Raw genomic sequence first — 26,483 nt, forward strand, 5'->3', positions numbered from 1 at the left:
AAACTATTTTACAGTGAATAGAGAAGAGGGATATATATTTTAGAGTAAGGAAAAGGTCAATCATGAGTTGCAATGTTTACAACATTTTATTAAAGTACAAAACTGTTGGAATTAAGCTAAATAGAAAAACATAGTAAATATTTACAAAAACATTGATAACACCATTCAAATCACACACATGTAACAAATGAAGGAAGAGCTTAAAAAGCTTACAAGTTGAAAATTATGAGATTAAACAGCTTACTGCTGAGTATGGCATCCATATAATACATAAGATCTTTGAATGTTGTCCCCCAATCTTCTGCAATCTGGTGCCCCCCAAAATTTGTTCTTTGGGAGATTCAGAAGCAGCCAGAGGGTTGTCGACAAGTCAAGAGTTGAAGATAATCATAATTTACAGTCTAATTTTTTTCATTCTTTTTTGACTGTGTTGAAGTTATACAGACACAGCCAGGGTGTTTTTCTTCAGCATCTGCTAATATTCAGAAGAATATGAACAATTTTTCACTGCTTAAACAAAAATTCAGCACATAAAAGGCTGAGCGAGAAATATTTGGTACTGGAACTATAAAGTTTTAGCTGATGGAAATTACCTATAAAACTAATATAAAATGGAATTAATCATGTTCTATCTCATTTACTGAAAGGCAGAGTAGACACTTTTATGTCAAAGTCCTCTAATTTTAGCTTAATCAGTGGTCAAACTACATTTTGCTGAAGTGACCACAAACTATCTCTAAAGTCCAGAAGAACTTAAAATCAGATTTAAAAGACAAAAAACAGACTCAGTACATATATAAAGCAGAGAAGAAAACAATGCCCACAAGATGGTCATTACTTAAAGATGGTATTATAAAAAGATAAGGGACACTTACTTGGGTTCTACATACTTCATCTTGATGGTTCTGAATTAAAACTACCTTCCCCAAACTAAATTCACGGGGGAGGAAATTAAGAGATTCAGGTAACTTTAAAACCAGTCTTGGGCTCAATAAGACCATTTCTTAAAATAATCACCTCACATTTTAAAACAGGTCATCTTCATCTGATTCTTCGAGGTACTTTATAGGTTTCTTTGTCCTTCCAGATTTTGCCCGAGAAGCCACAGCTGAGTCTAAGTCCACATGGAACTCATCGCTCTCCTCCTTGGATTTCTAAAGAAGAAAAGCCCATAATTTGCACAGTATCAACCAGACAGCAGAATTTCAATGCAAAAAACATATCAAGAGAGAGGGAGCTCATTCTTAGCATGCCTGAGGTCCTAGGTTCAATTTCTATTACCTCCACTGAAAAAAAAAAAAACTAAAAAATAAAGAAACCTAATTACCCACCATCCCCCCAAAAAGACTCAACACACTGTACACACAAAAACAAACAAAAAATATGTATCAGTAGACTATAACTCAAGGAGTTTTTCACCTTTCTAATAAGTAGTAAGAAATAAGACCTAGGGCAACTCTCTCATTGACTAGTGGTATATTTAACTTTTTTACAACTAAACTACATAGAATAAAAGGCTAATGGAGTCTGGGATTTAAATTTATTTTCTTAAAAATGTGCCAAATTAACAGCAAAGCTTGGTTATGAGTTTCAAAACAACCACAGCAAAAGGACAGAGTAGGATAAATACCTTGCTTGTGACTGCTTTAGAAATCATTTTCTCAAAATTAGAATCAGAATCATCAGAAGTGGAAGGCTTCCTTTTGCGGCGACCTTTGGTTTTGGGGGGATTAGGCTTTTTAGAGACATCAGAATCCATGTCTGGATCTTTTTTGGTTCCTTTAGGTGCAGCCCTTTTTTTGGCACCTGTAGTGGAGGTGGAAGACTGACCTGCAAGTCAACACAGGCATTCATCATGGCCACTCTTAGACAAATTGCTCGCACAGTGCTGCTTTCTTTAGCAACCTGTTGACTGTTTACATTTAACATAGGAAAAGACAGGCTAGGAAAAGACAAACTAAGAGATGAAAATACATTAGAGAATCAAAATATTCTTAAGCATCCAATTTTTTGTAGGCATATATATACCTTATGTTAAACATCTGTAACTGTAAGTCCTATCCCCGCCATAGAAATGAACCAAGAGATAACACCTGACATTTTGAGAAACATGCTGATTTTTAAACCTTTTGACTAGCAACTTTCATTATAAAGATCTAAAGATTTGTTTTCATTTGAAAAGGCTTAATATTAATATCAATAGTAAATTTGGGGAATAAAAAATTGAAACTGGCTTGCGGCAGCCAGTCAGTTAATCCCAATATTAACCCATCTCAAAGATTTAGGCTCACTTTTTGCTGCCGTCTTCTTCACTGTCACATTCTTTTTAGAAACGGGGTTTATAGTTTCAGTTACAGCTGGGAAATCAGCAGCAGGAGAGCTTGGAGAAGGTGCTACATTATCCTCGGCAACATCAGCATCAAGGTCCGTTACTTCATGTGGAAAGGAAAATAGTACATACAAGCAGTATGTGAAAATTTGTTTACTGCTTTTGTCCCTGCTCTGAGTTCCTATTTAAACACCAAGGCTGTGACTTTTCTGGAATATTTAGGCACACTTTCATAATATTTGTTCTAATTTCTGGATTCTCCATCAGCAAAAACACTTTTTTTTAATCTTTAGCGTAGTACCTGGCAAGCACACGATTACTTCTAGTATATTAAATACAGAACCTATCTATCTACAAAACTAAACCTAAAGAACAACATCAAGGTAATGCTAGCAAGACCCCACATTTATTTTCAAAGGCAGGACTTGGAGAATGTAGTCCAGATGAGAAGCCATGTGGACCTAACTGCTCCAGTAAAGCAGATGTCTCACTGTTTTTACTTGTATACATACCTGACTTGGCACTTCTCTGTGGCTTCAGTTCTTTGTTAGTATGTCTAAAATAAAAAAATAACATCCTGACAACCAATTCTAAATATGTCAAACAACAAAGAATATATCACCAACTATTAAAAACAATCACGATAAAGTAAGAGGATACTTACTTTGGGGAAGTTTTGGTCTTAAGTGAACTAGCATCTGATGGGACAAAATCTTCATCTTGAGTTTTTTCATCAAAATCTGAGCAATCTTCATCTGAATCCAAATCCATTGTGAATTTGGTTTTTGCTATTAAAGAAATATATACAAAGAAATATACAAAGAATCAAAGAGGATAACAGAAATATTTAATTTACAGATTAATACAATATTTTGTGAAGATTTAATCTTCAGTTTAATCTTCTAAAAGATATTTTAGTTTCTTAAAAATTTAATATAATTACTGCTCCAAGATATAACAACTTCTGGGATTAAGTGCCCTGAAATACAGCGAGCCTTCAAATCTTTCAGCACCTGCAGCGTGTTCTTTAGCTTTCCTTACCTGCTGCTCTCCGTGGCTCTTTTTCTCGTGGAGGGACATCAAAGTTACTTTCATTACTGCTCATATCTGATTCTGAATCAGACCAAGGGTTTCTCTTCTTTGCTTTCTTGATTGGTTTAAATGGCAATGTAGTTTGTTTCTTTGTCTTGGTACCTGAAAGGGAGATAGGAATCAACCCACATTTACGTATTCTTAGACTCACTTTTCTCCAGCTATCATCCATTCATTCTTCAAATATTTACTGAGCTCTGTGCTAGTACTGGGAATACAGTGGTGCACAGAAATGAACATAGTCCCTCTTTCTATGGAGCCTAGAGGTTGGTCATCTAATCCCATAAATAAATATAGTGTGTTTTCATAGGATATGCAGTATGTATGTATATGTTTATAAGTAAGAGGCTTTTCCAAGAAAGAGATGCTTGAGCTGAGATCTGAAGGTTAATTAAGAGTTAAGTAGTTGAAGGGAGGTGGATGATGAAAACATTCCAGTTCAGGAAATAACATGTACAAAGTCCTGTGAGAAAACATAGTGCATTTAGGAAACTGAGAGAAATCCATTACAGCTGAAAAACAAGTCAGAGAAGAGTAGCTGGTCTTGTTAAGGATTTTGCTTAACAGGGAAACAATATGGCTAGATTTGCATTTTAAAGAGTTCTCTCAAGCTGCAATGTGGAGATGAGAAAGGCACAAGAATAGATGCAAGATCAACAAAAGTTCATTGCTGAAGTCAAGGCAAGGGAGACAATTCAAAAGGAAAAGAATGGAAAAAATGGCTAGGGGAATTTAACGGCTGAGTAAGGAAGTTTAAAGTCACTAAGTAGTGTCAATTCTTTTCCCCAAGTGTCTCTCATACACATCCTTTGCTATTTATTTCCCTCATCTCATCCCATGAAGTTAAGAAGGGCAATCTCCTTGTTGGTCTGACATAGTCCTTCCTTCATATCCTTGTGAGTATACCTATCTATTTCATTATTTCCGTATAGAATCTAATCTTATCTATCTACCTCCAACAACCAGGTTTTCTAGCTCTCCATAATCTGGTTTAACTATTTTCTACTATTTTCCAATGTAAACTCCCCCCGTCAAGGGGGCCTTCTCACTGCCCCATGCATATTATGCCCATTTTCCTTCTCCCAGTCTAGAATACCTAAATCTGACCCCATCTTCGAGACTCTAACCCAAGTTTTTACCTCTTTCTCAAAGCCTCTATAATCCACATGTACCCACACTCATCTCATCTTTTTCTAAAACATGATAATGACTAGTATGTACATCTTTACCATTCTTTCTTGATAAACCTCTTGAACGTAAATGCCATGCTCTCCCACTTTTTTTGTCCTCACAATATATGAGATAGTGATGGGACTATGAATGCTCAAAATACTTACTTGATTGATTGATTTTATATGCTAAATGATTGCTAGCTAAGTTTAAAGTTAAACATGTGTGGTATTATAAGGTCACTTTCTTGCACATGGCATAGACAGCATACTTTTATTACTTCTTTTTAATACTAAGATGTTGCCATTTGTTTTATTCATCTTTGTATTCCCCATAGAACTAAGCACTCATTATCTATCAAAAGCAGATAGAATCTATAAATAAACCTTAATATTTATGGGCAATGGATTTTTGGCAAGGGTGAAGACAATTCAATGGGGAAAGAAGTTTTTCCAATACATGGTGCTGGAACAATTGAATATCTACATGCAAAAGAATTAAGTTGGACTTCTTCCTTATGCCATATACAAAATTAATTCAAAATTACCTAAATGTAAGAATTAAAACTCTTAGAAGAAAATATAGGGATAAGTCTTCATAACCTTGGATTTGGATAAAAGATCAGATATGACATGAAAAATATGAGCAACAAAAAGGAAAAAAAAGACAAATTAGACTTCATCAAAATTAAAAACTTGTGCTTCAAAGGACAGCATCAAGAAAATGAAAAGGAAAAGAAACTAACCAAAGAAACTTAAAAAAATTAGTACACAGACTGGCAGAAAATATTTGAGAATCGTATATCTGATAAGGGATTGGTATCTAGAATACATAAAGAACTCTTACAAGTAACTGAACAATAAGACAAATAACTCAATTAAAAAATGGGAAAAGGATCTGAACAGACATTTCTCTAAAGAAATATAAAAGCCCCAAAGTGGAAACAACCTAAATACCTATCAGTTGATGAATAAATAGAATGTGGTATATTCATACGATGAAATACTATTTGGCAACAAAAAAGAATGAAGTATTGATACATGTTACTACATGGATGACCCTTGAAAACGCTGTGTTAAATATGAAAAAAGCCAGCCACCAAAGCTCTCACACATTAGGATTTCATTCATATGAAACGTCTAGAATAGGTGAATTTAGAGACAGAAAGTAGATTAGTGGTTGCCCAGAGGGAGAGGGAGCTGTTAGGAAATGGAGAATTGACCATTAATAGGTACAGTGTTTCTTTCCATGGCAAGAAATTGTTCTAAAACTATGCGTATACCAAAACCAATGAATGGTACACTTTACATGGGTGAATTTGGTATGTGAATGTCTCAATGAAGTTAAAAAAAGTAGATACTCAGTAAAGGCATAATCAAATGGTTAACATAATTGCTACTTCTATTTTATTTACTGAATGACTGTTAAGTATATCCCAGGTATGGTGTTGAACTCTAGGGGTAATACAAACATGACTAAGATGTGGTCACTGTCCTCAAGAAACTTTATATATGAATATATTATATATTAGAACCTCATAACTAGCTAGTAAGTGATATCTAATAAACTGAGCATTTTCTTTAGATCCCAACAGGAAGTACTTCATTAAAAAATAATCTCTTCTGAAATAAATCAAATCCCAAGGACATTATTAGGGAGGTTCAAGTATACTTCAGACATAGCTCTTATTCATGTTACTCATTAAGAACTTACTGAACATCTATGTGGAATGTACTAGCTAACAAACTCTATACCATTTTCCTTAAAATGTTTTAAGGAATGTACTAGCTAACAAACTCTATACCATTTTCCTTAAAATGTTTTAATACCTGGTTCTCTTTTCTGTTTCTTCTCCAATCTCTGTTTTAGGCTTTCTACTTCCATCCCATCCTCTTGAGAGTTTCCTTCAGTATTTTCATTCTAAAAGATAGCAAGACAAAAATGGTCACATTCTGCCAACTTATTTGAAACAATACAAGGTCAAATATACAAATATTTATCTGGTTAGAGTGATTTTTTTTTTCTTTGTGTTTTGGTTAGGAGCTCTGAATAAAGGTACAGGCATGACTTTTTCAAGATACTTAAACATTAAAAAAAATCAGCCTCATAAGAATGGAATGTTATGATTAGTTGATAAATTCCAAACTATAGGATTAGAAATTTTGTAATCTGTTCAATTTTAAGTGGGAAAATGCTTAAAGTATTTTATGTATAACATTTTCAAGAGCATTACCTTAATTTTCTTTTTGATTTTCTTTTCTGCCTCTGCTTTCATCTCTATGGTCACTTGGGGGATGACTCTTTTTCCACATGGAGAAGGCAAAACTTCAGCCATTTGTGTTTTTTTTCCCTTTGCCTTCGCCCCTTTCCCAGGAAGTCCTATTTGTTCATCTTGTTTTTCCTTTGCTTCAACAGCCTACAAAATGTTGATATAAGAAAGCAAACTTACAAGCTAACAAAGACATTACAGCATTTATTCTACTTTATAGGGACAGAATAAAAGGCAACAGTTAAACTGATATCTGTTTGTTACATCTTAAGGTAAATTTGTGACAAGCTGTTCTATAACTAAGTATACCACCAATAATAGTGAAGATATAATTAAGGCACACTTTGAAAAGTGTGCTGAGACAGAAGATTTGGTTCTACATTTGAGGATAAAAAGGGGGAAACTGGGTGAAGGATAAAATACATACATACAGGTATATATATCTGTAAACTCAAGAAATAAGAAAGGGTGTGATTCCAGTAATGTACATTAGCCAATCAACTGATTACAAGTTAGACATCCATACTGAAGTGCAATAATATAAATCTGCCTGTTAAGCCTTTTAGCTTAATTTAGGAAATATTTTTTCTTAGAATGTTGGAAAACAAACCACATTAGCAATTGTAGTAACAAAAGATCTCCTGAAACTACTGAGTACCCTGAGGGTAAATTGTCTTTTTAGGTTTATTTGGGGGACTGGGTTGATGTTCTTCCACATTTAAATTCTCTTTATCTTCTCAGTCCCAGCAGGTCAAAAATCAACTCCTGCCCCTTCCCCTCTTTTGTCTAAAAACTTCTAGAGAGTATGTTTCTTGGCATCATTTACTTTATTCCAACTAGTTTCAAACAATCTGTTATTTTATGTGTTATCTTGGAATGTTTCCTCATGCCTCCTATATTCTTCCTATCGCCAATTGTGAAATTTCTTGACAAAGAGATATACTGCTAGAATACATTATTTCACTAATAAAAATTCTAACATGGGCATTATAAACTACACACCTCCAGCTCTTCAATAAAAGCAGCCAAGTCTTCTTTCCACAAATCTGATGGACTCTTTCTCTTTAATGTTTCCAGCTCTTGCTCCTTCACAAGATAGTCAGAAAATTAAAGTTAACTTATAACTGAAAAATTGTGCTCTACACTGGAATTTGACACAACATTGTAAAATGATTATAAATCAATAAAAAATGTTAAAAAAAATAAAAATAAAAAAAGTTAACTTATGTTCATAAACAGGATTTTCATGAAGCACAGAATTAAGTTTTTACTTTCACCATTAGAATACAACTAAGCAACACATACTATCCATCAACAACTCACTTTTTCATTTCTTAGTTTGCACAGTTCATCTTTCTTTTCCTTGGTTAGATACCAAAGAGGCATATCAAGAAGGTAGTTGAAGGTTGGTCCAGAATCTGCTACAGAGTCACTCTTCTCAGTTTCCTTTTCATTGTCACTCTCTTCATTTTCTTCTTCATCTGAAACCTAAAGGAGGGATTAAAATGTAGCTTTAATAGGAAATGTGAAACATAGACATTAGATTGTACATTCTTTAATAATGCAGAAAATGCTAACTAAGAAATCACCTTTTGTTGGGCTTCTTTCCAAGCCTTCACAGGATCCGAATCATATCCCCTCTGAATCAGAACTTTAATTAATTCTTTCTTAGGCTTATTTTCTGTTTAAACACATGTGAACAGAGATAATGGTTTTAAGCAATATTTTAGGAAAGGGACAAGGTTTTACCATATTAAGTCAAAGATTAAAACTGAAAATTAAACTCTCTTCTTGCATAAATTTATATATCCTAGTGGATAGCCAAGTCTTCTCCCTAAACCACTGACAAATGGAAATTACCACAAGGGGGCAGCCAAGTCATATATGAGATTGTGATCTAATCCTAACTCTTAACAGAAAATAATCAAAACCTTTATTTCTGATAAATATTGACCTCAGTTATACTCCCTGTCTTTTAATTTCAACACCTGAGTGGGCAAGTTTTTAGTGCCACCCATCCAAACACTGATTTTTTTTGATTATGGTCCCCTATGATGCATTTCTTCTCTTTTCCCTATAGTACGCCTCTACTAATGTCTACTGTAGCCAATTTATTAGACTTTGAGGAATACTAAGTTACTAGCTATACAAGAGTGAGGTTCCGAGTACCACCTTTCATCAGTTAACTTGATATAGGTCACACTTTTAGGCCCTTTATATTTACTCCTTAAGAAGACTGGATAGCCCCTAGTACTTCCTAAATTTCACTCAACTGAATATAATCTTTACTTGTTATTTTTCTTTCAGTCATATCCAATATTACTCATTTCAGTTTTGTCTTAAGCAATAATATCTGTGAAATTAGGGGACCGATATGTCATTGTTATTGTATTTTAAAATATTCATGACAATGAACATGTATCTACTAAGTTAAACATTTTTGTGAACCATCAGAAAATTATCCTGCGATCACCAGTAACTTGGTTACCTGGCTTTCCTAGTTAGCCCTGGCTAGAATTGAGCTATTTCTTTTAACCTTCCAGCTTTAGTCAAAACTGTTTTCTTCCTGGTTAAACTTTGATTTAGTTGCTTCTAGAATGTCTTTAAAAAATTCCTTAAGACGTGACTCTTTTGGTCTTGAATATACAGTTTACTTACAAGCCGTTTAAAATCCTCCTTCCTTTTTTTGCTTTTCTATCAGACTTAACTCTGCTCTTTATCAGTTTATACGGGGACCTCTTCTAGCCTTCTATTCTCTTCCTGTCTAAATGTTAACTAAATCTTGATTTCTCAAGATGCTCAATCTAGGAAAAACTCTCTCTTTCAAACTATAAATGCTTAATTAGGTATCTGGAAGAAATGCTTGTATATGTAATCAGCAGAACTAAATGGATTTTGCCCTCTCTCCCCATCATTACTCTCACCAAAAATGTTTAAAGGAAGTTAGGCATGATTTTAGTCCAGGCAATTTTTGTTCCAAAAACATACCAATGATGATTTTGCCATCTATTTTCTCTAAGATAAAGCGAGCCTGATTGTTCAGTTTAGCAGATTCAGCGCCAAGCATTCCTAGAAGCCATTCTTTTCTTAATCCATAATATTTAAGCCTGAGTTCAAAGAAGTCTCTTAGAATATCCAATGCTGTGTCATATTTCTTTAAACAGCCTACATGGTCAAAAAGCACCTAGAAAAGAAAAACAAGATTAGAGCCAGTAATTCATAAACTGGCTAAACTTTAATGGTTTTAGAGAAATGACTTTATTCTTTAAAAATGTAAAAGTCAAAGATACCCTTTTAAAACTGATATTAATCTTTAATGTGAATGGAAACATGTATTTCTTATGAAATAAGACATACCATCGAGTTGCATGTGAGACTAGTTTGGAGTTTGAAGACTTTGTGTAGTCCAGCTCTCTCTGCCTCTGCCAGTTTTTCTTCAGTCATCTTCACAACAAACTTGACAGTGGTGTCTGTATGGTATTCCCTATAATCTGTTATGAGAGGGGGCGTCTTCTCAGTGCCATTCAACATGGGTTCTAGAACCTGTTCTTTATATGTCTAAAGAAACAAACAATTCTTCTGTAAGTTTCTGAAACATTGGCTCCTGAATATTCAACAAACATTAGTACAGAAAGTGCTTCCCCAATCACAAAAAAGAAATCCACAGTTACCTGGGTCCATGTTCTGATGGGAAGTTCTGAGATTTCAATGGTTGTAGAATTAAGAATAGCTACTTCACCACTAATCACATATTGATTTGGAGCCAGCTCTTCAATAGTACCCTTGAAATTCTTGTAACTCGGAAGCTAAATTGATATTTTAAAAAAGAAAAGAATGTTTTCTAAATGTGATACTAAAAACAGAAATCACAACAGCATTAAACAATAAATCTAACATTATTAAAGTATGAAATAAATTTTATATTTGTGTCCTCTTTCATCATATCATCTACTGAACTGAAATCAGAGGAAAACAAAGGTTTCTAGTACCAGAGAATAGTTACCATTGGCAAAGGTTCCGCTCCATCCATCAAAAGTCTGATGTTATTCACAACCTCACGAACATCAAAGTTGGGGATTTTGCAGGACCAGCCAGTACCAATTCCTTCAGCACCATTTATCAGCACCATGGGTATAATAGGAATGTACCATTCAGGCTCAACACGCTGGTTGTCATCATATAAAAACTTCAATGTGTGATCATCTTTTGGTGGAAATAACAACCGAGCCAAAGGGCTAAAGAAAACAAAAAGTGTTACTTTATAAAAATACTGGCTTTGACACAACTTTCCTGGAAAGAACATGTGTTATCTCAGATGTATACGTGAAAATTGCCTTGGCTTTACTTGCTAATATTCATTTACCATTTATTGAGTACTTCTAGTGCCAGGCATTGAAGATACAAAGTCTTAGCCTTCAAGGAGCTCAGTAAAGGGAGATATTCTAGTACGGGAGATAGCCAATGAATATATGTTTTGTCAGGTGGTGGGGTAAATACTAAATAGAAAAATAAGGTAGCTAAGATTAACTAAGGGGATGCTAAAAAATGGTAAGCACTTTCTGACAGGATAACATTTGAGCAGAGAAATTGAGAGAATGAGCCACATGGCTGTTTGAAGAAAGAGTATTTATTGCAAGTCAGAGGCCCTGAAGGAGTGTGCTTGGCATGTTTGAATATAGGCATAGAGGCCAGATGTGTTTGGAGCAGAGACAGTATGAGATGGAATCAGAAGATCTGGGGAGTGGGAGCACAGATCATACAGGGTCTGGTTTGCTAAAATAGGGCTTTAGTTTTTTCTCTGAAGAAGTAGGAACCAAAATAACCTATTTTTAAAAATTAGCTGCCAAAAGAAAGAAGGATAGACTATAATATAACAGTCTATGTGAATATAATGAATGAGGTGGCTTAGTATTTTCCCAGTGCAGAGCCCATAGGATTTACTGATGAACTGGATGCAAGTGTAGAGAAAAGGAGTTAAAGATAACTCCAAGTTTTTAGTCTGAGAATTAGAAGGATAGCATTCCATTTACTGAGACAGGAAGACTAAGGATGTGGTTTTGAACTTTTTGAAATATTTATCAGACATCCAAGTAGTAAACATTGAGAGAAGAGTTGGACATAAAATTTAGAGGCCAGGGCTGGAGCTGTGAGACTGTATATATATATATGAGACATAATCCATGGATGGGAGAGGAGTGTGGTTAGTAGAAAGAGATCTGATGAAGGGGCCATGGGGCAGGCCAGTATTTGGAGGCTGAGAAGACCAATAGTCTGGTGTCTTGGAGGACAAATAAAGAAAGAAGAGTTTCAAGGATGGACTGATTAACTGTATCCTATGCTGTTGAAAGGCTGAATAAGATGACACCTGAAAACTGACCATTCATAATGTATTTTCCATAGACTTATAAAGAAGTAAAATTTCAACTTGTGGTATTTAAGAAAAGTCAAGCTCTTCTTTACTCTGACTCAAATTCTACAGCAGGGTTTCTTGACCTCAGCACTACTGACACCTTGGGTCAGATGGTTCTTAGCTGTGATGGTGCTGTCCTTCGCATTACAGAGTTTAGCAGTATCCCTGACCTCTGCCGACTAGATGGCAGTAGCATGGGTCCCCTAGTCATGACAATCAAAAATGCCTCCAGACACTGCCACATATCCCCTGAAGGGCAAAATCTACTTTGCTTGAGAGCCACAACTCTATATGGAGAAAAAGAAAATATAAGAAAGGGGAGTAAAAACATTTATAGTTTGGCAAGGAAACAATACTTCTAAGGGATACAAAGGCTAAGTTATCAAACTGAAATAGAATTTTGACTTTCTGCTCATTGCAAAGAGTAACACAATTTTACTTTAATTGAGCTAGTTTTAGAAAAATTAATAATCCAAGCATCTGTATCAAAAACACATTTTCTGACTAACTGAATTTTCCTATTTTTAGTCAACTAAATCTCACAATACTTCAAAATTAGAAATGGCAATTCACTAAAAGTTGGAAGCATACACACCTGAGCATTGTGAAGATGTATCGAGGACTAGCAGAATCCTTGCCACCATGCAGCCTGGTACCAAACTGACCAATGGGCTGCAAGAGGTTCAGATTATTGCTACCCACAAAATTCTGAGCCAAATTGATAATGGTCATCATTAGTGACATCTAGGGGGAAAAAAGATTCATTAATCTAACCTGTGGGCTTTCAATAATAACACGTCCATCATTATGATTATGCCTCACCATAACCCTATAAGGCTTTATGAAATATAGATGTTTATTGACTTTTCCCAGGTAAATACATGGCAGATGTAGTACCTAAACCTGAGACTTTTGGCTCCAAATTCAGGGCTCTTGCCTTCCAATGATTTCTAGCAAGTCCTATTCAACCTTGGAGGCATAGCTTCTCTCTTCACTCTCAGCAGAATGAAATCTTTCTTCCTTTGTGTTACAACACTTTGCTCATTTCTATTCTAGCATGTATCACTTTATTCTATAGTTGTGTGTGTGTGTGCGCACATGCTAGCATGTATCACTTTATTCTGTAGTTGTGTGTGTGGGTGCATGCGCGTTTATGTTCCTCTGGTTGAACTGTGATTATACCTTAAAGGTAGAGAAGATATTTATCTTTGTATCCTTGGTACATGGTAAGCATTTAACAAATGTTTGCTATGTGAACATCTACTAAGTACCTGCTATATTGTGATTGAAAGCAACAAGCAAGACAATCATTACCTTTAAAGTACTAGAAATTTATAGGCAACTAATCCTTTAAAACTGTTTTACATAATAAATACAAAAAAGCAATTTCAGTTACAAAATAAAAAAGGAGTATGTATATATGTTTGCATAAAGTCAATTCAGATATATACAAAAAATTGGAAAGTTGTCCTTTCCAATGCTCAGGGATAACAAAAGTTCACAATCTAAAGCATATACTTTAAGTATTTTTCTGCCTCTTTTCCCCCCTCACCTGACAATAGAACATGGACATTCTTCCATGTTAGTAGATATAGATTTACTTAAGTTATATCACTGATTCCATGCACAGATGTGTCACAATTTATAATAATTTCCCAGTTGATGGATATTTTCCACGTCTAAATTTTAGCATAACAAAGTTATAATAAACATTAATAAAGATCTTTGAACAAAGAGCCTTGCAGATCCTATAGTATCCTTATAGGAATATTATTTTTATAAATAGATTTGTTATGTCAAAAGGTAAGCACATTCATGGTTTGATAGATTCCATCAAACTCTACCATGGATGCACCAGCTTATACTTTCACCAACTGTTTAGAGACTGACTTCGCAGGTATTTCTGCTATAATACTGTCTGGAAACATAGATTACGTGTTTACCTCACCATGATGATATGAGGACATCTCAGCTACTGATCCAGCTAGCTGGGCAACTTTCACCTCTCGCTTGTCATTCCGTTTGAAACATGTAAACAAAACCTTTCTCTGACCTGGTTTCAAACCTTCAAAATGAAAGAAGTGTAAATATTAATATCCTCAATTTAACCATTTCTGGGCATTGATTTCCATCTTATGATAAAAAACAGGCTAATAAATTGGAACTCACCATCTACCATAGATGGGATAGATCTCTCATTATCAGAATTTGAGAACAGGATAAGTTCCTTGTTTATGAAGTCATTGTATGTCAGATATGTGGTAGTTTGCCCATACAAGTAATCCTGAGGAACCAAAGAAAGTATTACATGATCTAGTTTAAAATTAAAAAACAAACAAAAACAAAAACAAAAAAACAAAAACCACTGGTCTTAACAATGCTTTATACAAAATAAAATATACTTCTTAGAATTATCATTTCTACGATAATTCTGAAGTCCCTCAAAAATAAAGAATTATGAGGAAGTATTTTATGTTTTAAAGACAAAGCAAATTTAATTGCTGCATAACTAGAAAAAAAGGGCACTGACTTTGTAGTTTCTTTCAGGTCCAATACATTTATGCAGAAGCCTAAACAATAATAAGGGCATTTATATATAGTTATCTATTATTAACTTTTTAACTGAAATAACTATTCAGTAACTTTAATTTGCCATAATATTGATTTGAAAAGGTCAGCAAATAATACATTTTGTGGGATATATTTTAATTTTTTTTACCTCAGGAAGGCCAAGTAACTTTCGTTGCCTTCTATCTTCCATGAAATGAGTTAACCATTCCTTTCGATCATCTATCTGTTTTTTGCTAAAGGCCTATAAATTAGAAGATGAAAAAGATGCAACTGGTTTTAATAGATTCCAAAATGTTTCTTCTATAAAAAAATTAACAAATAAACAACAAAAACTCAGTTTTCTAAAATATCTGGTTCCTTTCTCTGGGATACGCCTACTAAAAACATTCTAATCTATAAAACATTTTATTATATGAAAATTTCATGTTTAAAATGATTGCTTAAAGCACTGATTTCTAAAACTAGAAGGTATGTATGAAATACAACTCAAACTCACCAGGCTGATTGCAGCATCATCTTCAGGACCAGAATATTTGAATTGGATACGATGTCTTTTCATATCTGCGAAATATTCTTTAGCTTCTTTTGATGTGCTGGTGCCCAAACCTACAAAACCAAGAATACAAGTTACTCCATATAATCTCGCACAGTGGTATATAACAAAATGAGAGGTCTAAAAGAGATTCATTACAAACCTTTGTAATATTTGACTTTCCATTTTTTATGATTTGGTGTAGAACTCTTCCATTCTTCAAATTCAGGAAGGCTATAGAATGCCATTTCTTGCTTATTTTTAGACACCTGAAGTAAAAAACACACCACTGTGGCTTTCTATAGTGCTGGGTTCTCTGCATACCACCATACATCACTGGGGTTATATGTGTTTCCAGGGTTGAGGAGCAGAGCCTTAAAATATCCATTGTGGTATCTTAGAAATTAGTATACCTTTACAATGGGAGTGATAAATTCCTCCAGAAAACGATGTCGCAGAAGAGAGGGCCAGTTGTGGTGGATAAAATTAATCAGCAAGCCTTTGATATGGGAACCATCTTGGTCCTAGAAATATTTGGAAAGCCAAAACACTAAAGAATTACTTAGAAACTCAAAAAAAATTAGAATTGACCTATTGATAATTTCTCAAAATTCTTTCTATGGGGATTAAAAAAAAGGCTATTAAATATCAAAATTCAGTCACTTAACCTGTGTATATATAATATACATATAACATAAGCATAATACCTGATTAGATGTGGATTAAAGATAATGAATAAAGCTCTAAGTTAGGTAATTTCCTTTCATGGCAGGAAAGCAATACAACAATAAGATATGAAAGTTTAATTTAGTTTAACAATCTAAAATATTTGATAATCTGACCTGATCTGTCATAATCATTATCTTCCCATAACGTAGAGTCTTCAATGAATCTTCATCTTCATAGTTTTTCTTATACTGAAGACCCACAATCTTGATTATATTGTTAATTTCAGCATTTTCCATTATCTGACATGGACATATAGAAAAAAAAAAGGTAATATTTTGTTTACAAATTTTAAAAGAACAAAGAAATACAGCAGTATATATTGCTTGGGTTATCTTGAACTCCAGTATTTTGAGTGATTAGCCTCTACTTTGGTAAGTTAGAAGAAAGATGTTAAGATATGCTACAATGTACCCAATTTCCTAAAATAACAACAAACTGTCTGAGATATATTTCAAAATGCCCAATAAGGGAATGAAATATAAGCATGAAGTCCTGCATTATAAAACTAGATTTAGATTCTAAAGATAGTTTTTATATATTCTACCTGTTTATGAGAAGCTTCTCGAACATTGAGTATTTTTCCTCTAAGAGGAAAAACCCCGTATTTGTCTCTTCCAACCACACCAAGGCCTGAAACAGCCAAAGTTTTAGCTGAGTCTCCCTCTGTCAGGATAAGTGTACACTCGGTTGAGTTTCGGCCCCCTAAAATAAACAAATTATTATTAGTACATTTAGTTCAACCTCAAACATACTGACTCAGACATGTGATAAAACACAAATATAATTTATAATTCATAACAAGTTGGCTTAGGAGTAAAATGGAGCTGAGTAATTTGACATATATTTTCACTCAAGTTTGTAAGTTAATAAAGTCTTAGTTTCTTAGACTAATTTCTCATGACAATTATAGTGCTGTGAAACATTCATTTGATCATATTAAATTGAATATATTTGTTGGTGATGGGGTTTAGAACATGCTACCCCAAAGTACGGCCAAATTGAATATTTTAAGCTGAGGGAGTTTTGAGCAAATGGTAGAAGCAGGAAGATCTCTCTGACCTCCCCTGAAGCAGGTCATAAAACCTTTAGGTAAGAGGTGCCCTCCTTATAACCCGAGGAAAGGAACATTCTAATCCAAGGCTGAGGGACACAAAGAAGAATCTGAATGAAAAGGCCCTGCTAGGTTTCTCCAAGTTTACTATACTTAGCTCATAATCTTTAGCCTATCATATCTTTCCACAGCTTTCCATTCTTCACCAAAGCTAGCAGAAATACTATTAGGTTTAACTGTTTCCTTGGGTATTCATTTCCCTATGAAGATTCTGGTGTCACATAAGAAGTATATAAATAAATTCAAATGCTTTTTTCCTGTTAATCTTTCTTTGTCAGTTTAATTTTCAGAGACAGCCAAAGACCTAAGAAGGCTGAGAAGACTTTTTCCTCCTCTACATTAGGTAATAGATCACTATATAAACATTCTTGTTTTAAATCCCAAAATAATCACCTCAACACTATTTATAACAGCCAAAAATTGAAAATGATCCAAACGTTCAATAACAAGGTACTGGTTGAGTTTTAACAAAGTACAAATATTCTGTTGAATATTAAATGCCAAGGGAAAAACATCCACAGTAAGCTGTTAATGAATAAAATAAATAACTGAACTACAAGATTTAAAGTTTGGAAACTTTATTATTTATTACATGTATACCTGCATCATTGGCATCATCAAGTTTGGGAATTCCTTTGATTCTGTTATGTTTTACAGCTGAACACTTCTTGTTTAATTGGATCTGGGCCTTAAATTTCACCCAGTTTAGTATGCTTTCTACAATACCACAGCCCGTTGCCTGAAAATGAGGAGACTCATGTTAGGGAAGAAGACTGTCAGAAATCTAGAATACAAATGAGCGCCCATAAAAATTAAAATAATTCAAAGATGAATAGCAGTAGGAAAAAAAATGTCTGGATAGAGGGTGGCACATCTTTTTGTCTCTGGTTATTACTACTGAGGGAATTGGTTCCTTTGGGTTCATTCACTCAATAAATATTTACTGACTATGTGTTTATATTGTCCCAGGCACTGAGCTACAAGATCTAGTGGTTAAAAACAAATTAGACATGGTCTTTGTCCTCATGAAATTTAATATACAACAAATAAATAAAATGAGAAATTACAGCATGATTAATATTATGGAGAACTGAAAAAAGCATGTTACATATAATAAGGTGTGTCTAGTGTTATACTAGAACAAACTTAGTTGGGAAAAGGAGTAGAAAGTAAAGGCTTTCCTAAGGATATGACATTTAAGACATAAAACAATTAGCCAGGTGAAAAGCATTTAAGGCAAAGGGATTAGCTAATGTGAAAAAGCTCTAAGGAGAGGAGGAGTACTATGCTTTTGGGTAATTTAAAGCCAGTAGGAGTGAAGCTTAGATAATACAGGAAAAGTGGTACTGAGATGAGGTTGGAAATTGCAGGGTCTTGTAGGCCAAATTAAGGAATTTGGACTTAGATTTATGCAACCTAGCAGTTGTTTGGGGTCTTTTACTAAAATAGGAAATAGTATTGTTTTTTGGGAGTGAGGGAGCTACCTGCACGGAGGTCAGTAAATATGGAGAACTAATTCAGTTTTGGATGTGTGTACTGGGAGCAACTTTAGGCATTCAATGCTCAGTAAGTAGTTAGATGGGCTAACTTCAGAAGTGATCTAAATTGGTGATACGTAATAGGTAAATACAGATGGCATACACATGGTAATCAAGGCCCTAGTAAGACTTGGTAAGAGTAAGAGTCTTTTATTTCCTTTTCCAAGTGAGAAGACATGTGGGAGGAATCTCTGTGCAGAGCTGAGAAGGGCAATGGAAAATAAAACAAAGTGATTCTAGTTTTTATTCCTTCTAAGTACTTACAGCTTTGATGAATTTTTCACTCAACTGGCATGTTGATCCAAAGCTCTTGACTTGTAAAGTCATGTTCTCTTTTGTCTGGGAGTCAAAGGTTGGGTTTTCAATTAAGGCATTCACAAAGATCCACATGTGATTTTTTACCTGCAGTATAAATTGATAGTAAATCACTAAAAACTTACTCATGCTTTATTTATAGCCTTTCTCTTCTTCCTTGACTTTAGCAAAAGAACACTAAAATATAATACCTGATGTGCTTTAACTGCAACACCGCCTTTGTTCTTCTTCTTCACAACATCAACAAGTTTAGTCACAATCTGATCAGCTACATAATCAACATGTCTGCCACCCTAATGAGGAAAAATACCAAACTGTAAATTCATTATCCTCAAAATGATAATAATAATCAAACAAAAAAAATCTAATTTAGCTTCCTTTATGCCAAGGTAGCCAAATATTCAAATTCATTTTATATATTAAAAACAAAATTTATATGTAAAGATAAATCATGGTTAATAACTAAAAAATAAAATTACCTTGGAAGTAGCAATGCTGTTGACAAAGCTAATTTGCTGAAAGCCTTTTTCACTCATTGTTAAACACACTTCCCACCTGTGGTTTACTTGTTCATGGATAATTTTCAATGGATTGCCAGTTTCATCTACCTTATCCTTCAAATACATATCTACATAGCTTCGGAATCCTTTTACCTATACAGGAATTAAAAATAATGGTATTAAAAATATTTTCAAGTAAATTAAAAAGTAGACTATAAGAATTTTTCAAAACTAGAATATGAAAATGAGTATATGTATGTGAATGTATGACTGAAACATTATGCTGTACACCAGAAATTGACACACGGTTTTAACTGATTATACTTCAATTAAAAAATTAAAATAAAAAAAAATTTTTTTCCAAAACTAATGAAATGGTGTTCACTGATGGGCACAAGACAATGGTTATTAAAGGTCATAAAAGGATTTATTTAGGAGATTCTTTGAGAAAGACTTTAGTGAGCTTGAAATGAGCTAACTAAAAAAATGTGGTATACTGGCTTCTTTACAGAAACATATCTGAGAAGGGGTAGGAAAAATATGGGAGGAAATAAAAATCAACTTTGCCTCTGACAATGATAAAAAAGACCCTCACTGCTGAACACCCAGGAAAATACTTACTGGAAGCTTACTTCCATTGAGAAAGACCTTGACATCTTTAGTAGATCCAGCAATATCATATGCTCTTCTAACCATCAGTGCAACAATATCTTTGTCTAGGCTTTGCATTTTAAACTTAGACAAATCAGGGTGGAAGGTAATACATGTATAATCTTCTCCATTAAAGGGCTTGAGTTCCATCTCACCAGCTTTCCCCATGTTATTCATCCACGTCTATGGAAACAGAATGGAGGAGAGATAAATTCAAGTAATCTCACAAACTGGAACTAAATAACACAAATTTATAAGTCCTAAAACAAAACAAAACAAAACAAAACCCAAAACACCAGCCCTCCACCAAAATCCCTAACACATGTTTATGAATAATTCCCCATGATTTAAATAGCTTATAAATGATGTTAAATTAAACCAATACTGCCATTGTAAATTGCTGTAGTACAATTTATAATCAAGCACAAGATACCCATTTACTTGCCTGTTTGAACATTTTCTTGTATTCTCTACTGGCTGTTTCCACAGTAAATTTGGTACTAAATATGTTACACAATTTGGCTCCATAGCCATTTCGACCACCTGGGCAAATAAATATAAAATACTATTTAATTGTTATTATCTCATTAACAGCTTTATTTCTTAATCATTGGCACTGCTATTCAGTTTTAGAGATTTATTCCCATACTTTTAACCTTTGTGCCACAGTCATTTAAAAGATGTATTTTTTTCAGCAACAAATATCTTTATTTTCCTCAGGACTGTACCTGTTACTTTCTTTTCTTCATCATCATAGTTACTAGAAGTTAGGAGCTGTCCAAAGATGAGAGCTGGGACATACATCTTCTCGACTTTGTGTTCAACAACAGGAATACCTTTTCCATTGTTCCATATACTAATTAAATTGTTTTCCCTAAGAAAAGAAGATTGAAAATTTTCTTTTTGTAAAATAGACATTAAACAAGTGCTTAATATTTTTTATATTTAAATATTATTTCTAAAATACATGAATTCACAAGTTTCAATTTCTTTATAATTCTTTTTCATATATACCTTCTGAAATTGAGCATGCTTACTTAGTTCCTGACACTCCTGAAACAGGAGCCAAGAGGAAAAAAAAATAGTCCTTTTCCAACACCTGAGCAGACACTGATAATACTGAAAAAATATGAAACTTTAAAATGATAGAATAAACAAAGGGAAATGATTTATACCCAATGGAAAGAAAAGGACAAAATTTGGAAACAATATTATTATACTGCTTTTAAGAGGATCACCTTTATTGTCCCAGCTCCCTTAGATTTCCCACCTGACAAAGCATATTGCAAAACAAATGTGAAAGGGCATTACCAATTGTAAATTTCCCTGCTACAATAAAATGCTAAAAATTTATTTGTACTTACTTATCTCTTAGTTATTTTAAGTTAATTCTCAAAATATATTTTAGTTATAACCACACTATGGTTCTTATTACAAATAGTACTTAGTATTAGCTACAAAAGAGACTAATTAAAAACTAGCTTAACATTTTTTTAAAGACTATGATATCAAGTCCTTAGGAGCATTTAAGTACATCACTAACACTTACATTTCCCCAAAGAAGCCTAAAGTATAGTTTATGTTATAACTGATCAGGCTAATAAAAAGGTGAAGCAACACCCTGAGTACCCACAAAGGGACGTCTACAAGCAGAAATGTTAGATCAAATTATTCTGTATCACCACCTGCTGGTTTACTATTTGAATAGCACCATGAGAAAAAGTTCAGACTCCAGAATACTTAGAGCAACTATTGGATGAAGTGTCATAATGTCTGTAATTTATTTTGAAATGATTCAGAAAAAATAGAGATGGAGCAAATAAGGCAAAGTGTCGATAACTGCTGGACCTAGATTTTAGGTATTGTTCATTTTAGCATTCTACTTTTCTGCACTTTTGCAAACTTTTATTTAAAAAAAGCCAACTTTATTATAAATCAAAGTAAATGCAACTAACAGTAATAATGAGCTATAAAAAACTAAAGACTAAGCAAGAGACTTACGGGTCAATTGTGACTCTAATACAAGACATTTTTGGATCCCTTTGTTTGTTGTCTGCAGCATTGACTGAAAGAAAATAAAATATGCATTTGTAAAAAAAATTAAAGTATTTTTAAAAACATTCTTTAACCCTAAGATATAGAAAGGAACATATCTCAAACAGCACAGGAGTAACATTAATGAGGTGTTAATTTAGTAATTTTTATTCATAGTCCTGTTTGTAGGAAAGAATTCAACTTCCTAGATTCCAGTAGACTGCTACATCACCCATCATTTGAAATCATAGTTCTGGCTACAGAGTGTTTGTTAGGAATGATACTTCTTGGGAAGGATCTGAGCAGTTGATCATTATAATAAATTCACTTACCCAGAATCTCATCAAAGATCTTGTATAAACCAGGAACAAAAGTGACTTCCCTATAGTTCATGCCAATATCTTCATCGTAAACCCACATTTGCTAGAAACAAGGTAAAGAAATATGGTTACTTTTACTGTATATTTATTCTACTTTATCATCATGATTACTGTAAAGTCTTCTAGATTAAGTACGACAATATGTATGATACCTTGGGTCAGTTCCAGCTACACTCAAAATACATGAACTATAGAAAACTAGCCTGGAAAAGTATACACCTTAACTACATAGTAACTGCATTTAATTAGCTTGGTTTTACCTGGGTCACTGATTCCACAGAGCCAATGTAGGTGTCTGGGCGGAGCAAAATATGTTCCAATTGCGTTTTCTTTTGATAGATTCTCTCAATAGACAGTCTTTTCTTAGCATCTTCATTTTTCTTTGCTTTGTTGACTTGCATATTTTCATTTACAGGCTAGCAATTTTTTAAAAATTGAAGAAAAGCGACTCTTAATCACAGGTTTATCAGAAATCATAAACAAAACACCTACCATGATGATCTGCTTAAGCATACTGTAACAAATCACAGCCTTCTAGCAGGCATCGGTGGAGTTGACATCGTTTTTGTATCAACACGGCAATTTAAGTTAACTGCAGCCAGGTTCCCGGGTCAGTTCAAACAGACACTTTACCTTGCCAAGTGTATCCCGCATGGAAATATTTTTATGTATTAGATGCCAACAGTAGAATTCACCCCCTTCTTTCATCTACGCCGCCCAAATTTACTGAGTGCCTCCTATGTCCCCGGCACATAACAGATTCTATGGCGGCAGCCTCTAGGGAGGCAGCCTCTAGGGAGGCTATGGATTCCATCCTTTGGGCACGTTAACGTTTTGAACACAGGAGGGACAGACTTTGAGCACCTCGGGCCTGCCGGCTACACAGTGGGAACCTTGGGCCTAACTCTCCACCTTCTAAGGTCAGGGAGGTTCAATCCCGTTTTCGGTCGGAGGGGAGGAGAGGAAAGCATCAGTCTGTGCTGCTTAAAGCATCACGCGGACCATTACCACACAGATGGACCAATCGAATCTCTAGAAAGTGAAACGCAAGGCCACACCTAGAAGTCAGTTTAGCCGATAATACTTCGCTATGTGCACCATAAAGGGGTTTCAGCCTCTTCACGCCGAGCCCAGGGAACCCAGGTCGACGCCGAATCCCGGCGTCGAGCCCGCGGTGGCCTCACCACAGCCCAGGCCCCTCCCCCCTCTCACGGGCAGCCAGAGAGATGCCAGGCCGTGCCGAGGCTCCGCGACGCGTCCCTTCCGCGAGCTGTACCTGCAGTGGCGACACCTCCATGGTGACGGTCGTGAAGGGACTCGAGAACCCTGCAAGCGACTAAACCGGCGGGACTCTCGAAACAAACGCGGAGCAAGCCGCTTCTCCACAGACGCTCGTCAGTTAGGAGAGCGCTTCCACTACGGTTTGAACCTTCGGCTAGCCCGCCCAAAGCAGATAAGCCAATCTCTGACGCGCTCTCCCGGGTTTGGTCTCGACAAACCAATCAGAACCTGGCTCTGACATTCACCAATGAGCGGCTGAGTTGGCCGGGGCCTGTTCGAACGAACCAATTAGGTAAGGGGGGCGGGACCAGAGTGGTTTCAAAAAAGCACCACTCGGAATCGTAGCGAAGAGACCGACAGGGAATCTAGCCAATGAAGAGGGCTGGTTTGTTCTCTCTGCGTAACTCTGAAGAGACGTGCTGTGGAAGTGGGAAGGGGTTTTCTGAGGTGCAGGCTGCGGTAAAAAGAGAAAGGAGAGGATATCTGTACCACAGGAGCTGCTAACTTATTTCAGATCCCTGAAACCTAAAAACCATCCTCCATCCTGAGATTTGTTTGTTTGTTTTTGTGTTTGTTTTTGTTTTCTTAGCGAGAGGAACGGGAGTCCCGGTCAGGCAGCCTAGCGATTTAATTCAGTTCAGCGAACTGGCTCTGGCGTCTGCCCCGCCGCTTCTTCCCGCCATCCCCCTGTCCTGAATTTACTTTTTAAAAAACAGAAGCGCTACATATGTGGTTTTGGATTTTCGTGTAATAGAAAGGCATGGAGAGCCTACGCAAAAGAGAGCGCAGCGTTCAAGGCCCCTGGAAGAGCGGCGCGGAGCTGCATCTGGTCAAAGGGAGTAATTTGTAGTTATCTCCTCAGGAGCTGAGCGGCCATTCTAGGACGACAGCGTTTTCCTCAGACGGCCAGCAGGATGCCCTCTTACTTATTACTTTTGCTCTCTGTGTTACGTTCCCTTAGCTCTGCAGCCCAGATTTGATAAGGAAATGCTGAAGACCCAAGTGTTTATTACTCTGACATCTAAATGTTTCAGTGGGTTTCTTCTGTCCTCCTCAATCCACAATATTAAAATGACCCCAAAATGTCGTTGCCCTTACAAGATGCTAGAAAAAAGTAAGTAACTGCACAGTTGGACTACCAATTCCATCGGAACCACCTCCTTCCAATCATTATTTCGGGTTTCAGTCCCGACTCGGCAATTTGCCAGTCGTGTGGTCTTGATGGAGACAGCTTCTCCGGTGCTTTTGTTTCCTCTGCTCAAAAGGAATAACAATAACAGTATTCCCTCAGTGGTGTGAGAGGATTACAGGACATAAACAGAAAGCAGTTAGAATGGTAAGCTCACAGCATCAGAATAAGGAAGCAGGGATTTTCCTTAGGTTGGCATGACAATTTGTGGATTTAATCTTTTTTTTTTTTCTTCGAAAGGAAATCAGGTCAGCCAGTTGTTAAATCGCCTCAGCATAACCAATGCTCACTCTGCTGGCAAAGCCCCAGGGAGGGCCAGTGAGGAGAGGGTGTGTTGTGACAGGAAGTCAGGAATGGAAGTGGCCCATGAGCCCATGAGGGTAATTGGGAAAGCCAAAGGAATGGAGCTTTGGTACTGCTCTGGTCCCTGTCCTCTGGTCTCCTGGCCTCCACTAATTTTTGAGTGTTTTCAACACCACTCTGCTCACCACGTGTGTTGATACAGAAAGGCAACCTCAATGCATAGGACCACTAGAGTCTCAGAGCAGTTGTAGGGAAGCCCATCCAGTAGCTTCTGCCCACCCAGAAGGCTGACCAGGCCCTGGGCTCCAGGGCCAGCCTGTCATTCTCTGCAGCTTCCCCAAGACAGAGGATGACCCTCACAGTAAGAGACCAGCCATGCTGTCTTCTACCTTCTGGAACACAGAGGCCCCAGGTAGTAGGGGTGGGTGGACATCCTTCTGCAAAGATGGCAGTCCATTCTCTGCCTCTCTTAGCCTCCACTCTAGAGCTCAGAGAGGCTTGCATTTCCCTACAAGACCCACCTGGGGACGAGGCTAGGAATTTCATAAGCAGTTCCACCCCTATTTTCTGGTACCCAGCTTTTAAATTACCCCCACAGTTTAGCCTGATCATGACTGTGTGGGTCTTTGTTCCAAAGGCCCTGAAGCAGAACTGTGGAGTCAAAAGGACTCTGGAGTCACACCCATGCCTGAGTCAGAAATCTCCCTGAGCTTCAGTTTCTCCCTCTCATTATTCTTTATCGATGGTACAGAGGGCTAAATGAGATATGGAAGCACCTAAGACAATCTTCCAGTCCTCCAGCACAGGATGGTCTTGTGGTGGGTGGGGCAGTGGGGGTGGCTTCCCTTCTGGATGCAAGCTCTTTCTCTTTTGGCCCCTCCTCCTTTCCAGAGCTTATCGCTGACGGTCCTGCAAGACTTGGGGGAAAGAAGGAAGTCTGGGCTGTGTGGGCCTGGGAGGCATTGTCCACAGAGAGAGTTCCAGGTGCTTGCCAGCCTCTAGTCCTAGGAGGCTAAACGGGATTGGGAGTCAGTTCCAAGGAGAAAGGGGGCTACCTTCATCCTCCTTATCCTCCCCCA

General features: G+C 36.0%; 1 protein-coding gene across 1 annotated transcript; it reads right to left on the minus strand.

Annotated features, from left to right (window-relative positions):
- Positions 1-67: 67 nt before the first annotated feature.
- TOP2A (DNA topoisomerase II alpha) lies at positions 68-24,066 on the minus strand. Its single transcript, XM_010991789.3, has 35 exons — positions 23,908-24,066; positions 22,892-23,047; positions 22,584-22,674; positions 22,219-22,282; positions 20,946-21,091; positions 20,663-20,760; positions 20,188-20,400; positions 19,546-19,719; positions 19,258-19,359; positions 19,016-19,153; positions 17,814-17,952; positions 16,647-16,804; positions 16,216-16,341; positions 15,787-15,897; positions 15,537-15,642; positions 15,338-15,447; positions 14,990-15,082; positions 14,440-14,554; positions 14,214-14,335; positions 12,866-13,014; positions 10,864-11,095; positions 10,532-10,666; positions 10,218-10,418; positions 9,849-10,044; positions 8,450-8,541; positions 8,184-8,348; positions 7,863-7,946; positions 6,825-7,007; positions 6,421-6,511; positions 3,371-3,523; positions 2,994-3,117; positions 2,842-2,885; positions 2,292-2,432; positions 1,631-1,830; positions 68-1,154 (listed from the first exon to the last, which is right to left on the minus strand). The coding sequence occupies exons 1-35, from the start codon at positions 23,926-23,928 to the stop codon at positions 1,026-1,028; spliced, it is 4,602 nt and encodes a 1,533-aa protein (XP_010990091.1). The 5' UTR covers positions 23,929-24,066; the 3' UTR covers positions 68-1,025.
- Positions 24,067-26,483: the final 2,417 nt, after the last annotated feature.

The sequence above is a fragment of the Camelus dromedarius genome, chromosome 16 (assembly GCF_036321535.1).
Source record: "Camelus dromedarius isolate mCamDro1 chromosome 16, mCamDro1.pat, whole genome shotgun sequence".
Classification (NCBI taxonomy): domain Eukaryota; kingdom Metazoa; phylum Chordata; class Mammalia; order Artiodactyla; family Camelidae; genus Camelus; species Camelus dromedarius.

Bases quoted from the DNA above. Each gene is read 5' to 3' on its own strand.
- TOP2A (XM_010991789.3), bottom strand. From the start codon at position 23,928: ATGGAGGTGTCGCCACTGCAG. The intron at 23,048-23,907 runs GTACAGCTCGCG...AAAAATTGCTAG, and splicing joins TGGAGGTGTCGCCACTGCAG to CCTGTAAATGAAAATATGCA. The intron at 1,831-2,291 runs GTGAGCCTAAAT...GTTGACTTGCAG, and splicing joins GAAGAAGACGGCAGCAAAAA to GTCAGTCTTCCACCTCCACT.